Here is a 15037-nt window from a genome sequence, read left to right on the forward strand (position 1 = left end):
AACCCCTGGTAACCTGTTACGGCGTCCGCAGCTCCGAATCCAGCATCAGCCCTACTAGGTCCCATCTGTGGTGGTCTGGCTCTTTGAAGACGCACGGGTCTGGTTCTGGTCGGGCAGCGAGCTACCCTTGCTCGCCGTCCGCAGACCCGCACACCTAGGTATGTGTGACCTAACAATCCTATCAGTGACCTATATCTAAATATATTCAAGTTCTGTTATTTAGGTAAATCTAGATTTTCTTAGACGAAACAAGAACCTGGATTTCAATTTACTTTTTTTAGTAACCTTTTACGGCAGTGAATTTTATGTCGACCTCAACTACGTGACTTTTCATACAAATTGTTTATAACCAAATGTTAGAATTTCTTTTAATTTGAAACATTTTTATTCAACGCACAGACACATGGTCGCTTGCTAAATATTAGATACCTACACAAGATTTTAGGGCCTGAATTTAATTGGAACAGACATTTCATTTAGAGTACCTACATAGTGGATTGGGTACCTCCTGTACCTAAGCACATGCCTATGTCAGTAAACCTACTCTAAAGTAAAACTGACATGTAGCTATGTTGCCTACGTGATGTAATTTACTTCGGTGGGAACATAATATAATTTAATTTGTTTATGGGGGTCTCATTTTATTAATTAAACTGTGTAGGTTTCCCCTGTTGATTTATATGACACATAGGTAACTAAAGAGCACCTAGGGCAAGACCGGTTAAGTAGGACTGTGTTTTCTATTTCTTTTACGTTACAATTTATTATGAAAAGCTACTTAGGTCCTTATTTTTTTGTTACTTGTTAATTTTATTGGAGTTAGGTAAGTATAATTGTACCTACTGGTTAGCTTGTAAGATTACAAGATTATTGTATAAAACCTTATTACAGAAATAGGTAGTGTTACGTAAAAAGAAAGTGCTTAATAATTTATTGTTCATGAATTTGAATAAGTAGGCCAAAAATTTTATATATTTTCGCCCTGGCCGTTATTTATAAAGTGTTAAAATAAAACAAACAGTCATGGATCTGTCACTATGTCCAAATTTATCAGATTGATTTTAAAATAGTATTTTTGTCATGAACAAATAAAGCCTGCATAATCATAACCTTTATTATATTTATTTTGTACATTTGTATTATGTATTTAATCGTTTTGTAAGAAAATCACCAGTATGAATGACTTTGCTAATTTAGAAAAAACTATTGTCCGTGAACTCTCGTGTCGTTTGTGTCTGTGCACCGATGTGGTGAAACTGAAGCCGCTCAGTGCAGAGGTAAAGCGAAAAATCAAGAGGCTCTTTGATATTTTGGTAAGCCCACTAATTATAGAACGACCATGTTAATAGGGAACTCTGTATATGTTAGGAGACAAATATGATTCGGCGTGATATTATAACCTACCGAAGTAGGATAGTTACGTTCCTACCTATTATGTATAATAAAAGCTAGTTTCCTACTAGTACCTACAGCTGGGTAGGTAACAGTTTTTATCTTTAAAATCTTTATTTACCTTAACTTAGCAAGAACGCAAATCTACGCGAAACACAATGTGTTTTCTAAATGTGTCTCAGACGCCGACCGACAAGACGATAATTATCAAATCAAAATAGTCCATTATTAAATATTACAATACTGAAAATTTTGTTAAATAATGCTATTTATATACCAGACATTTGTTTTACGAGAAATAATAAATAAGTACCAAGGTAAACCTTTTCACATCTGTTCCCAGGTTCGCACAGATGATACGTTGCCGAAAGCAATATGCCACGACTGCTTACAGCAAGTATCGGCGTTACATCTATACGCTGTAAAAGTCGAAAAAACACAAAAGTTTTTAGAATTCCACAAAACGAAAATACAAGAGGAGAGAATGGCTGCCTCCGCCGACAAAGCAATGCACCCTATTATCGCAGCGATGTCGGCCCAAAATGTGGCAGAGGGGCAAAAAAAGCCGAGTGGGGGGACAAATCTGAAATCTCCAGCTAGTGAGCTACAGCAGGGAGACGCGAAAAATGCGAAATTCAAAGTGCCGAAGAAAAAGTCACCGTCTGACCTGAAGTTTATGGAGTCAATGACTTTGGAAGAATTTGCCAGCAGCGAGAAACTCGACAAAAATATGCTAAGTACAGCAGGTGTTAAGTTAACCGGACCTCAAAAGAGAGAAGCACAAAAGGAGCAACCTAAAGCCCAAGAACCAGAGACGAATACAGATAGCCTCGACCCTTTGGTGTTGTTGGAAGGAAGACCAGCTAAACAAGGAGCTGCTTTGGACCGTCAAATAACATTGTTTTACAAAATGGAATGCTGCATCTGCCACGAGAATGGCTTCCACTTCAGATCGCTTATGAAACACTACAAAGAGAGACACGGCGTGCCAGGCTATGTGACTTGTTGTGACAAAAAGTTCCACTATTTCTATCCGAAGAAAATAATTGAACACATGGCGTTTCATCTTCAGCCGAATATATTCATGTAAGTAGAAAATACTACTGCCTAGTTGGTCGCAAGTGCGCCTGCCAGACTTGTTTGGGTTTAGAGTTTGGGTTCGATTGCCGGGTCGGCTAAAATGTTACTGGGCTTTTTTCGGTTTTTCGTAAATTTCTCAGTTGTTGCTACAACTGGAAAATTTGAGAAATTTTCTGGGGTCTGGAGTTGCACCCTGGCACATGAGACTTATAACTCAAATTGAGGAAAGTGGGTGTAGGTACATTGTATAATGGCATTACGTGCCATAATATGCACCTCTGCCTACCCCTTCGGGCATAAAAGGCAAATTACAAACTGTAATAGTTTGTAGTTTGCCTATTATATGTATAAACATCCTACAAATTCTAAAGTTCCTTGTCATAACAATCAATAAAACGATTTTGGGTCGAATATAACACAACTATGATTCAAAATTTTCATTAGAATCGTCAAATTATTCCACAGGTGTCCAAGTTGCCACCAAAACTTCCAAACTTCCCAAGAGTTGTACGAACATCAAAGCAACGGCGGTCGTTCAGAAGGCAAAATCGTGTGTCCTCGATGTTCCGAACGCTACCCGACTTATCACGAGTTAGGGTGGCATATCATAACCCACCGCACTGACAAACTTCAATGCGACTACTGTGGCAAACAGTAAGTTAAATTTAAGTTACCTTGCTTAAATTAAAGTCGTAAATAATTACGTAGATAGTAGGCAGGCATGGCAAATATTCTGCTATGTCAGCTTACTACTATATGTTGTGTAAAATGTATACTTCAATGGCGTAAATGCTATCTTCAATGATGTAATGCAAACAAATCGTCTTGAGAACCTTTTCTTTGAACTAAATCAGAATAGGAATCTACTGCGACTTTTTTATACATAGTACCTTAGTACGAGTTTGCATTACGTTGAACGAAAACGAAATGAGAGGGCGTTCGGCGCTCTGATTGGCCGCCTCGAATGAACCAACCAATCAGAACCAATCGCCGTTTTTGTTTCGATCTTGTTGAATGTAAAGCAAACTCGTACTAAAGCCCCAGTACACTGGTTATTTGAATAAAGAATAATTTATAACAATTTATTCACAGATTAAAACATCATCACCGCAAAAAAACCGTGAATCATATGGAAGATGTAATTCTTTGTTCCCAATGTATTAGAAGCTTAAAAATAATAGAAAAGTCAGAAAAAGAAATTGTGAGTACTACACCTCCAAATAATACTGTCACTCCTCACGCAAAGATATTGCATTCGCTGTGTGGAATGTGTGTTTGAACTCGTTATAAAAAAATTAACAATGACAAGAGTATTTTTATTTACCTGCCTTTATTGCAGAAGGAAAAAGTAAAGGCTAAGACCAACGAGGCTGTCATGATACAAAAACATCAGCAGAAATTCAAACAAGCCATGGGACTTTCGGGTGACGAAGACGCATCAACAGAATGATATGAATTTTATTAAAAAAAAAATCGCAATCAATGCAAAGGTCTTGTCTGAAATACTAAAAAAAATGAGTGTTCACTTAATTATCTACTTAATTTTAAAATAAAACTTTTTTTTAATATTTCGGTGCAATTTATTAGTATCTTACTTAGTTATAATAATAATACGAGTTGCTTGTCATCTACTTTCATCATTCGAGCCTCCGTTTCTTGACTAGAGCACCTAGAAGGTCTGAGATGGCTGGCAGGTTGTTGGTTTGGTCGTTAGCCCCCGTGTTCAAGTTTGACAGGGGAATATTCAACTGATTAGAGGAACTCTTTTGCTGTCCTTTCATGTTTCTGTGTTGTGGGAAGCTGGGCATCAGCTTGGGGTCGCAGGCTGCGTAAAGAAAATAAAAATATTAGATACAACCTGGGGTTTTTAATATTGGTACTATTGGTAGTATTATAATAAATCCACTAAATATGTATTTAAGCTAAAATGGACTTTAAGAGTCAAGTTTTAAGCTCCAATAAATCTAGCTTCAAGTATACTTACGCAGCGGTTGTTCCTTGAAGTACGAGCTCTGTAGACATTCCTCAGCCGTTGCACGCTTGTTAGGGTCGTACATGAACAAGAAGTTGAGGAGCCGGAGTCCCGCAGCCGACAGCCATGGGAAGCGCTGCTTGAGATTATTGTAGGGCTGCTGTTTCAAAGTGAAATTCTGTAGAGCAGGCAGAGCACTGAACTCCGGCCAGATCGCGTCTGAAGGTGTACCTGTGAGCAAACAAGTTACATTAAATTGAGTAATGTTTCTGCTCTACACAAGAGCCACCAAACTGTTCTAAGTATGTAGCTAACTAAAACAACTTTGTAATAAGTATTATCGACAGTAAAACTATAACTAATTGTATGACAAAGGTACGAACTAGAGTCCGTGGAAATCAAATTACTTTCTATTAAAAAAAAAGTATGTAGCTGAGGATGAGGCTGTAATACAAAATGATACACAAGCATTAGCGTAACTCACCAAGCAGATCCACAATAAGTTCCAGCTGTTCTATCTCAGTCCTTCCCGGGAGTAAAGGTTTGTTGGCTAACAGTTCACCAAGAATACAGCCAGCGGCCCACATGTCCAGTGCTGGGGTCTGACGAGGTGACTGTAGTAGTAGTTCAGGTGCTCTGTACCACAGAGTCACGACGCGAGGTGTCGCGCTACGGGCCGGTGCACCCAACCAACGTGCCAGGCCGAAATCCGCTGTAATTTGTTTAAATATTGTAGTCAAATTGATTTTTAACTCTAATATTTTTAAATAAAGTTGAATGTTCATTGAATAATTTAATACACTGCAGTATAGCATTACATTCTAAAATTATAATGCAGTATATCTATCGCAGAATGCTAATGAATATGAGCCCCTGAAGTGGCTTGAAACTGTACGGGCCGGTAGTTGCATTCCTTGTCAAACAGTTACATGAGTAAGCCGAAAAACAATTAACTATTAACCTTCTGTTATTCAAAACTATTTCTGTTCAAGCAGCCCACCATTACCCATGTACCTATTTAAATTAAACAGTAGTGGAAATATACCATAATATCAGTACAGTAGAAACTCGATTAACCAGACTAATTATTGTCGTTAGGCACTCGGATAATCGAAAATCCGGATAATCGAATATACGAAGAAAAGCGAATTTTGTGCATACATATTATGTAGTACATACGATGTTATGTATTTATTAAAAACAACAGAAACACATATGAATGAAAATCAATGTTTGGACCGGATATTGGTTGCCCGGTTGATCGTTTTTGTAAAAATAGTTCCATTAATTCGACTTGTAGGTAATTTTAAGATAATGAGTCAGTAGTCCGGATAATCGCGAATCCGTATAACCGGGAGCCGGATAATCGAGTTCCTACTGTAGTTATCAGTAATTCTAGCATTTATAAGCATTAATAAAAAAGACAATGTCTTACCAATCTTCACACATCCTTTATCAGTGAGTAGCAGATTTGAAACCTTCAAATCTCTATGCACTATGAAGTTTGAGTGAAGATATTTTAATCCCTTCAGTACTTGTAGCATCAAGCACTTCACTTGTGACTCGGTGAACGGTGACGACATGTTGTCTAGCAGTGATGCCAAGTCTTGTTCACAGTACTCCATTGATAGGAAAATGCTGTGGACATATTAAGTTGAGATTATTTATACAAATTAATAACATTGAGAAAACATTGTGTTATGCGAATGAAGACATTATAATAGTGTTCTATGCACCCAAAGGACGCCTGGTAGATATCGGTTTTAGCAATAAAGCCACCTTTGTAATTGTTTGTATTAATTTTATCATACTGTGTGTTTTGTTATTACTATCTATTTATTGACAATAAAGTTTATTACATAGAATACTCAGGAGTCTTGACATTGTTTATGCTTAAAACACCATGATATTAACATTATATTTTATGTAGCTCTAATGTGGGCTTAAATAAGTCCCATTTTAATTTGTCTGTTGGGAAGTTGCTTGTTAAAAAAAGTTAATACAGGAACTGTATTTATGTACTAAGCAAGGGTGTAAGAACATTTAACAAAACTCACCTCTCAAGAGAACGCCCAACTAGAACCTCTTTTAATTGCACAATATTCTCATGTCGGCAAGCCATCAGGACCTGAATCTCACGGAGACCACTAAGTGGGAGGCCATCTTTTTCCACATCCATCCTCACCTTCTTCAAAGCCACTATAGAGCCATTTAACTTGTCTTTTGCTCTATCTGAAATAACAAAATATTACATAAGGATGACCAACAATATAAATAAATTAACCTTTTGTCAGTGATTATCTTTCTGCCTTATTCAGAAACATTTAATGATTACTTAAACTATGCCTTATTAACGATCTTCTTCCGAAAACAATTGCTGAGGATTGAGTTAAGCCATCATTAAATTACTTGTGAGTATTGGTAAGGATTAAGTTGGGTAAATTCTCTTAAGATTTTCACTTATACTTACAAACGATGCCGTAAGTTCCTTCTCCAATTCTATTTAATTTCTCAAATTCACCAACAAATCTGCATCTCCCAAGCTGAGTAAAGAAATAATAACTTTAAATAGGTAAGAAAAATGTTGTGTTAATTTAAAAAAAAAATACTGACAGATAATATACAGTAAGTTGGTTGAGTCCATTTCATGCGCTAAATAAGTTGGTTATTATTAAGTTATGCCATTACAAGAGATTTATATAGTACTGTTTATAGTTTTGTTAGCAATAACACAAAACTGAAAAAGTACCAAAAAAGTCTGGTCAATATTAAACAATCGGTAATTTGTAGGTTATGTTTACATACGATATCTTTTTCGGGTATTTCCATTGTTTTTCCAGTCCTAAAAGATATAAGGATCCCTTTCCTTGCAGCCGGTCCTGTTGGATCAACAACATCTTGATTCGGTGGTTTTTCAGAATCTGAAATAAAATCAATAAAATAGTTACAAATAGATCGTCCAATTCCGGTTGTTTGTAAGTCGATTTAATGATATTTATATTAGGTCTTACTTACTCTGCGACATGGTATTATTAATAATATATTTCGTTTATTTTATTCAAACGTTTTCTGCTTTTTGTAGCAAGTTTCGTAAAACAACAATAATAATAAAAACGCCACAAGCAAACCTCCTCAGACAGCAAAACAATAGTGTTGTACTACTTCATAATAGTATTTAGTTGGAAAAATAAAATGAGTCAAAGAGCAACGATGTAAGAAAAATATATGCTACGGCATTTATCCATGTAAAACATATTTATTTACGACAAAATATATCTATCATAACAATGTGGTAGATATTTTATATTATTTATTTGACTAAGAAACTAAATTAGCCATAGCTACCTGAATAATGTAATGCTGTACAAAAAGAATTTATAAATCTATGAAACTGGTAACAATAACTAACTAGTCTATGACCTAACTAAACAAAAGAACAGCACTAAAAATGTCATTTCCATGTGACATATGTCAATGTCATCAAATAAAAACAAGATTCAATGTGACCTCGTGATTTTTCAGTTTTTGTTTGAAATTGAAACGAGATAAGAGATTGCTTATAACAGTAATTCATTTTTCTTTCAGAACATATATCTACGATTTCTGAATTAAACTGCTTGTGTTAGTTTACGTACGACTATTGGGAGCAAATAGTAATTAAAATTATGCAGTCATTAGGCCGATTTTGGAGATCTAATGTGTAAGCAAAGAACTTGACAAGAATTGTAATGATTTTGTTGATTTCTTGAAATTTTCCCTTTTTAATCATCCATTTCATCATGCCTAAATCATTATACCCTTGCACCAGATTTTTTAAACGATTGTTTTTTTTTATTTAAGTTGCACTTCGTTTTATGCCTAACCTCATCATAAGTCGCCAATAAATCGGTGGTAAAGCTAGGTACTTCAATATGAGAGTCCCTAGAGCCTACAACCCGAGGATTCAGGAACGGATTTTGTAAGTTGGTCTTAGAATTTAGAAATTAACACAACTAACTAACACCTTGTACATTGTCGTAAATAGTTCACTTGCATGCCTGGCACTAACATTAATTTCCTGTGCCTGTTTGGCTATTTCTATGTTTGTACTGTGTCTGAAAAAAATCAATGTCTTGAAGGAAAACACACAAATGGGAACACAAAGTAAGTAATGCAATTTCTGCAACAATTCAGAAATAGTTACATAATATTCTATAATGTTTTAGAAAACGTTTTGGACTATACAATAGAGTTTTACCAGAAGCAACCACACCAAGTAGAATTGTACCAGAGCATATTCCAAGGCCAGACTACATTTCAGTGACAGAAAAATTTGTGGTACCAAAAGTGCCAGAAATAAAAAATGCTGAACAGATAGAAGGCATGCAAAGAAGCTGCAAACTTGCTGCAAGTATACTGCAGAGAATAGAAGAATTTATCCAGGTAACTAGCATAAAATAAAATTTTAATTCATTGTTATAATGTTATTTATTTTATACTTTATTGCACACATACATAAAAATATTATAATTAGGTAATTTTCTTTTTTTTATCAAATTTTATATTTTTATTTCCAGCCAGGAGTAACAACAGATGATGTGGATGAACTGGCCCATAAATTGTGTATTCAAGCAGAGGCTTATCCATCACCATTACAATATAATGGCTTTCCAAAGAGTATTTGTACATCAGTCAACAATGTGGTTGTCCATGGTATACCAGACTTGAGGCCTCTAGAAAATGGAGATATTGTAAATGTAGATGTTACGGTTGGTATTATTTTGTCAAAATAGGTGAAAGAAAAACAGAAAAATCACGAAATTTATTCAATTATCATCATATGAAATGTAATGTTAATTATTACATCAGCTTTTTATTGCATAGTAACTGCTGAATTTCCTATTGCTAATCATAAAAAAATTGATTACATTGGAAATAAAGATAAAAAGGTATTGATAAGTATCAAATCATTTTAGCCATGTGCACTGCTTGCATGGAAGATAATACATCTAAGCATTATCATCATTTATGACATGCTACTTTAAAAATGATATGTCTTTAGGTAAGTATCTAGTCTCCCTACAGATAACCAACCAATACATTGTTTTTAAATCTTATTTGAAACTGTATCAAGGATTTTGTATGACCTAAGACCTAATATAACAACTTCTCATAAATTGACATACCGACTTTTCAGGTATTCTATAAAGGCTTCCATGGAGACTGTTCCAAAACATTTTTAGTTGGTGATGTGGACGACAGAGGGTTACAGCTGGTATCAATTACTGAAGAATGTTTGGATATTGTAAGTTAAAAGGGAAAATCTTTGAAGGACTTTTCAAAACGATTGTTTTGGAAAATCCTTGCACAGTATTGTAGATATTATTATGACTGCATGGTTGGTGCAGTGGTATTAGCTGGCGCGCAACGTGTAGCGGGTTCAAATCCCGCACGATGCAAGTCTATGTGATCCACAACTTGTTGTTTTGGGTCTGGGTGTAATTTGTTTGTGAACTTGTATATTTGTAAACGCATCCCCAACACAATAGAAATTCCTAAAGTGGGGCAATGTTTTATAAAAAAAAAAGAAGGGAAAAATTATTTGTGTAACTTTATTAACAAGTAATATTTAAATTTCTAGGGAATAAAATGCTGTGGGCCAGGTGTACCTTTTAGAGAAATCGGCTCAAGTATTTATAGACATGCAAAGAGACATGGCCTAACTGTTATCCCTTCTGTGTTGGGACATGGCATTGGGGAGTATTTTCATGGACCTCCTGAGATATATCATAGTAGTAAGTAAATTTTTTCCACACTGTTCTAGGATATACTTGCCTCTCAAATAGATTTCTCCAACTATTACCTTTTGATAAGAGGTTGTACCATATCTCTGCTTACACCTTCATAAACTAAACATTATTTATTTCAGTCAATAGGTACCCTGGAGTAATGAACCCAGGCATGACATTTACTATAGAACCAGCTATAAGCCATGGGAGTAAACACACACTGCTACTTGACGATGGCTGGACTTTAGTCACAGAAGATGGTTCCAGATGTGCCCAAGCAGAACACACCGTTTTAATTACAGAGTATGGAGCAAAAATAATTACCAAATAATACTCTCTAACATTGTGATAGCTTAGCTTAGTATTTTTAGTATTCAAACTACAAAGATTCAACTGTGATACCAATTTGTTGTTTTAGTATAATGCATTATGATTTGTATGGTGGTATGTTACGAAATATTATTTAATTTTTGTTTTTGTTGTGTCCATAGCATAATGGTATTGTTGATAAGGTTTTATCAATTCTATTAGTGTTTGTATTGTTGCTTGAATCTAATTTAAATAAAAATACATAAAATAGCGTGTAATGTTTCATTTATTTTGCTTGATAAATCTTAAATTAAAACATGTAACTTGGTACATTAAAAGCACAAGCACAATAATTATCACTCATATGTCAGTCAATAGATAAAACTTTAAAGGCGTAGAGGGAAGGTATCGATTGAGTCTGTAACATGTGGATAATATGTAGGAGGACAAAGGCGTAACCAATGGGCCGTAAACACACTCCCAGGGATTAATATTCGCTCTACGTTCCGGGTTCCACCGCATCCAGTCCAAAGAGTTTGGTCCCATAGAATATCCAGCTACGCCTCGACGATTAATTACTAAGTGTGACAAGTGATAACTGTTAGGAAGAAGAATAATTAACGATAATGACTAGGTCTTAAATGCACTACAATAAAACTTTTCATTGACATTATACTAGGTAGAAGCATTTCAAATAATGTTCGAGAGAATGTCATAATCCTTAAAAAATAATTAACATGGACTAGTAAACAGTACAGTTTCGAACACAGATCAAGAACCCTGCAGAAAGTATGTAGGTAGTTAAATACAATTAATTCAATGTTTGTAAGTAACAATAAAATTATTCACAATTCACAAACCAACATCATAAATTAACATCTTTCTTCTGTGCCATTTTAGAATAAGTTTTCTTAATCTTAAGTATAATTAATATAGTACTTTAAGTAGTTAATATTTTACTCATAATTAATAGATAAAATGTAAAACATTAAGGTACAATTTTAAGTGTAAATATTTTAGGTAAAATAATCTTTTAAGATTTAGAACAATAGATAATATTTCTTAAAGTTTGCTCAACTAAATGAGTAAGTACATAGGTGGAAGTAGAAGGACGTAAACAAACTGACTCTATCTCTTTAGAAATGAATCATACAATTCATATTCATACATTGGATTAAACCCTTATCGCAAGCGAATATTCTTAAATATATTTTTTGGTATTTTTTCAATTTTCTAAGGGTGCTAGGGAAGAATAAAAAGAGTGTATAAAAGTTGTTACAAAATTATTAAATAGTTTAACAACATACAAAAGCTACTTGCGACCATATACACTACAATAAAGTTACTTAAACATTAATTTATCACTCAAGGTAACACACAATCCGTAAACAAGGATTACCTCAGTCAAAATGATAATAAATACGATCTACTCTCACAATAACGACAAAAGAAAGAATATGCAGAACATCCAAAACACTACTCACTTGTTACTCATATAAAATTGAAACATTAAGCACTAGCCTCGATTAAATTCACTATGCTTAATATTTAACTATCTAATTATATCAAAACCAGCTAATCTTTATGGGGAATAGAAGTGCCCTGAATTATTATATAATTTGCCATATTTAATGTTTTATTTTATTTAAAATTATTATTAGATAAAAGTATATATTTTTGTATTCTTATGTAGGTTTCTGATTGTATAACTAACTGCATAATTACAATATTAAAACTTCAATAACAGCTAATAATATAATTTAATCTCCATATATTTTCAGTTAAACCTACATAATAATACTTTAACGAAGCATATTACTGCTCCATTTCATAAAAGGTAACATTTGTGCATAATCATTTCATTGTGTTTGTGGATAAAATTTGTTGACTTATTGTGCTCTCATAATCTTAAGGTCACTCGTACAATAGTAAGAACAATCATAATTACACTCAAATAAATAGAAATTACTTTCCTTTACTTAATAATTAAGAATAACGGCAACATAATTACATAATAACAAAAGATAATATAAAATATTTCCGTCAGGGGTATAGTGGCATGATTCTTACATAAATCCACTGCAAGGGATACATAAAATACTCAAGGATTATTAAAACATAATCAAATTATAACGAAAAAACAATTATTTCATCATGGAAATGATTAAAAACCCAACATTGGACTATCTATCAATACACCGTTAGTATTTGTACTACTTGTTTATTTTGTAGAACCGCTGCACGAAATCTGTAAGGTTAAATACCTGACCGGGACCAACTCCAAAGTCCATGTTGATGTACTCATCTAGATTATGTGTAGAAGCTGAAAGAAAAAAAGTTGATATCAGTCAGCTGTTGAAATAATTGTACATGAATTGATATTTATTTACAAAATAAATAGTTTCAGTCAATAATTGTTTTAAAATTAGGTTTATAAGACTGGCATGATCCATCTCAATAGTCTGAGAGGAAATACCGAAATTAAACTTAAGTTAAAGGGTTAAAGGTTTCTTTACTAATATAAAGTAAATAAAATAATAAAGGAGAACCATAATAAATTCATGCTGTAGCAGTGGTGTATTGATGAAAATTAAATATGAAATGAGTCATAACTTTGTAATTAGCTAATGCATGCTAACACTAACTATTACTAACTTATCTTTTGATCGAATCAATAACTACAAAACATAATTATGTCTAGACTTTAAGTACTTAAAAGGTTAAATTATGAACTCATTTCAGAATCTAATTTACTAAATGCGGTAAAGAACTACATATTACATATAGTCAATTTAGAATCTTTTATTCATATGTAATAAAAGATAGTAATAATGCTTTGAAATATTCAGCACTAAAAACATTCTAGTCTGTACTTCTATAGCACAATAGTGACCTAGTGACCCATTTCTCAACGTCCAACAAAACAGTACCTACAGCAAGAACAAAGAAAAATATAACAAAAGTGTTCACAGTGGGTTATGTATTGTGAATACTACATTTGTTACATTACTTAAGTGAGTGGATTAAGCTATTGGCTCCGGGCCAGCAATAGCAGCCAGAACTCATTTAACATGAAAACATTCAGATGCTAATAAGATCATTTGTAAAACATGTGAGTCCTCTGAAATATTTTGCTGAATAGAAGGTCAAATTCTGAAACTTTATGACATGAATATAACATTACTGTTACTCACTTGAAGTACATATTGCTGGGTATGGAGGTGGTGGTTTAATCCATGAACCGTCCGGTCTTTTCATGTGACGTCGGTCTGATGCAAAGTTCTGCAAGAACAACTTAGCAGGCACTACACGGAAGAATCTGAAAATATATTATAAATTTTAATTCTATTGATATTCATACATCTATAGCTGTGTAGATACATCATAGTTAGAAGTAAGTAGTTTTATGATAGTAAATTATTTTCATATCTACCTGTGAAAATCTGATTTGAGCACTTGATCTGTACGAAATGTCTCTGTGACATATTTGTGGAAAAATGTCGGAAACGGGAGTTCAGAGTCCAGATCATAAACAAGGCAAGTTTTGCTGTCCCAGGAATACAGAAATATCACATGATAATCCTGAAATTAAAATGTATGGGTTGTAGAAACATTCAAACAATCTGGAATATGTTAATCCTGCTTTCATTTTACTGTTGATGTGTATCTTTATCTCTATAAGATAATTAAGTTATTAGGTCAGCAATAAAGTATGTTGTTAAAACTACTTCAATGAAAAACTATGCAACTATTAACACAAGTTAATAGTTGCTCATGCACAGAATTAATGAAAGAAAGGTTGGCCACAAATTATGTATGAATAAATTGCAAGAAATTCGCATTCTCTGAACAATAAAACTTATTAAGTACATAATAGCGTGACATAATTTCGGTACACACCCATATGACGAGACGATCCTCCTCGCGCCCAGCCCTTTGTTTCCACAAAGGCACCGTACGACAAGGGTTGGATATAAAAACAATGTAACATCTATCCAATTCCTCAGGAATTCTCAATGATACATCTTGACACAGTTTCCAGACGTTTTCCTCGCTGCAGAAAAGAACACAACAAAGGCACGGTTATTGAATATTTTTATTATACTGTCGAACTGTAGAAAAATAGAAAAACACTTGCCAATAACAAGACACATGTGAGCACTCATCCCGTTTAGGAAACAACTGTTTAAGTGTTTTGTCATTCTTTTTATTATTTTCGTTGCTACTCATATTATGAACTTGTGCATTGACCGACATTTTGACACTTTGACAGTTCACTGTTTTTTGATCAAGCTATCAAAGACAAGGAGTATGCAATGAAGTTAGCAGATAGCTTGAAAACTGTTTGTATCTGTGTTGCCAATTACTACAAGATCATAATATGGTCTAGCATGAGGGGGTGAAAAATTACCTTTTAATCCTTCCAGATATCTCATAATTTAAGCACTAATATTGTGATTGTGGATCACTTTGATACTTCCCAGGTTCTAGACTAGTATAGGAATTATAATTACGG

General features: G+C 33.9%; 4 protein-coding genes across 7 annotated transcripts; 2 read left to right on the forward strand and 2 right to left on the reverse strand.

The window, feature by feature from the left end:
- Positions 1-978: 978 nt before the first annotated feature.
- LOC118272412 (zinc finger protein weckle-like) lies at positions 979-4040 on the forward strand. Its single transcript, XM_035588916.2, has 5 exons — positions 979-1313; positions 1736-2478; positions 2938-3126; positions 3565-3673; positions 3812-4040. Exons 1-5 carry the CDS (start codon positions 1176-1178, stop codon positions 3920-3922), a joined length of 1290 nt encoding a protein of 429 aa, XP_035444809.1. The 5' UTR covers positions 979-1175; the 3' UTR covers positions 3923-4040.
- LOC118272418 (cyclin-dependent kinase 10) lies at positions 4029-7625 on the reverse strand. The gene is made up of 8 exons (XM_035588929.2): positions 7460-7625; positions 7250-7365; positions 6915-6987; positions 6502-6676; positions 5880-6082; positions 4929-5156; positions 4457-4675; positions 4029-4297 (listed from the first exon to the last, which is right to left on the reverse strand). Exons 1-8 carry the CDS (start codon positions 7467-7469, stop codon positions 4110-4112), a joined length of 1212 nt encoding a protein of 403 aa, XP_035444822.2. The 5' UTR covers positions 7470-7625; the 3' UTR covers positions 4029-4109.
- A 292-nt stretch (positions 7626-7917) lies between these two features.
- Positions 7918-10792, forward strand: LOC118272428 (methionine aminopeptidase 1D, mitochondrial). Of its 3 annotated transcripts, XM_035588941.2 has the most exons (7): positions 7918-8144; positions 8285-8402; positions 8650-8866; positions 9001-9192; positions 9621-9728; positions 10065-10218; positions 10353-10792. In XM_035588941.2, exons 2-7 carry the CDS (start codon positions 8356-8358, stop codon positions 10541-10543), a joined length of 909 nt encoding a protein of 302 aa, XP_035444834.2. In that variant the 5' UTR covers positions 7918-8144; positions 8285-8355; the 3' UTR covers positions 10544-10792. The 3 variants fall into 3 exon arrangements, with proteins under 3 accessions (XP_035444834.2, XP_050554753.1, XP_050554752.1); XM_050698796.1 differs by lacking the exon at positions 8285-8402; XM_050698795.1 differs by lacking the exon at positions 7918-8144 and having other exon boundaries at positions 8151-8402.
- Positions 10790-14827, reverse strand: LOC118272435 (protein N-terminal glutamine amidohydrolase). 2 transcript variants are annotated; one of them, XM_035588954.2, is made up of 5 exons: positions 14660-14827; positions 14422-14575; positions 13955-14103; positions 13716-13840; positions 10790-12844 (listed from the first exon to the last, which is right to left on the reverse strand). In XM_035588954.2, the coding sequence occupies exons 1-5, from the start codon at positions 14776-14778 to the stop codon at positions 12735-12737; spliced, it is 657 nt and encodes a 218-aa protein (XP_035444847.1). In that variant the 5' UTR covers positions 14779-14827; the 3' UTR covers positions 10790-12734. The 2 variants fall into 2 exon arrangements, with proteins under 2 accessions (XP_035444847.1, XP_050554754.1); XM_050698797.1 differs by having other exon boundaries at positions 14422-14571; positions 14656-14823.
- Positions 14828-15037: the final 210 nt, after the last annotated feature.

Source organism: Spodoptera frugiperda, chromosome 15 (genome assembly GCF_023101765.2).
Source record: "Spodoptera frugiperda isolate SF20-4 chromosome 15, AGI-APGP_CSIRO_Sfru_2.0, whole genome shotgun sequence".
In the NCBI taxonomy this organism is placed as follows: Eukaryota; Metazoa; Arthropoda; class Insecta; order Lepidoptera; family Noctuidae; genus Spodoptera; species Spodoptera frugiperda.

Bases quoted from the DNA above. Each gene is read 5' to 3' on its own strand.
- LOC118272428 (XM_035588941.2), top strand. From the start codon at position 8,356: ATGAGAGTCCCTAGAGCCTACAACCCGAGGATTCAGGAACGGATTTT. The intron at 8,867-9,000 runs GTAACTAGCATA...TTTTATTTCCAG, and splicing joins GAATAGAAGAATTTATCCAG to CCAGGAGTAACAACAGATGA. The intron at 9,193-9,620 runs GTTGGTATTATT...CCGACTTTTCAG, and splicing joins TTGTAAATGTAGATGTTACG to GTATTCTATAAAGGCTTCCA.
- LOC118272435 (XM_035588954.2), bottom strand. From the start codon at position 14,778: ATGTCGGTCAATGCACAAGTTCATAATATGAGTAGCAACGAAAATAAT. The intron at 13,841-13,954 runs GTAGATATGAAA...ATATATTTTCAG, and splicing joins CTCAAATCAGATTTTCACAG to ATTCTTCCGTGTAGTGCCTG. The intron at 12,845-13,715 runs GTGAGTAACAGT...TTTTTCTTTCAG, and splicing joins CCCAGCAATATGTACTTCAA to CTTCTACACATAATCTAGAT.
- LOC118272418 (XM_035588929.2), bottom strand. The intron at 6,988-7,249 runs GTATGTAAACAT...TTCTTTACTCAG, and splicing joins AAATACCCGAAAAAGATATC to CTTGGGAGATGCAGATTTGT. The intron at 4,676-4,928 runs GTGAGTTACGCT...GTTTGCTCACAG, and splicing joins ACTTATTGTGGATCTGCTTG to GTACACCTTCAGACGCGATC.
- LOC118272412 (XM_035588916.2), top strand. From the start codon at position 1,176: ATGAATGACTTTGCTAATTTAGAAAAAACTATTGTCCGTGAACTCTCG. The intron at 1,314-1,735 runs GTAAGCCCACTA...ATCTGTTCCCAG, and splicing joins AGAGGCTCTTTGATATTTTG to GTTCGCACAGATGATACGTT. The intron at 3,674-3,811 runs GTGAGTACTACA...CCTTTATTGCAG, and splicing joins AAAAGTCAGAAAAAGAAATT to AAGGAAAAAGTAAAGGCTAA.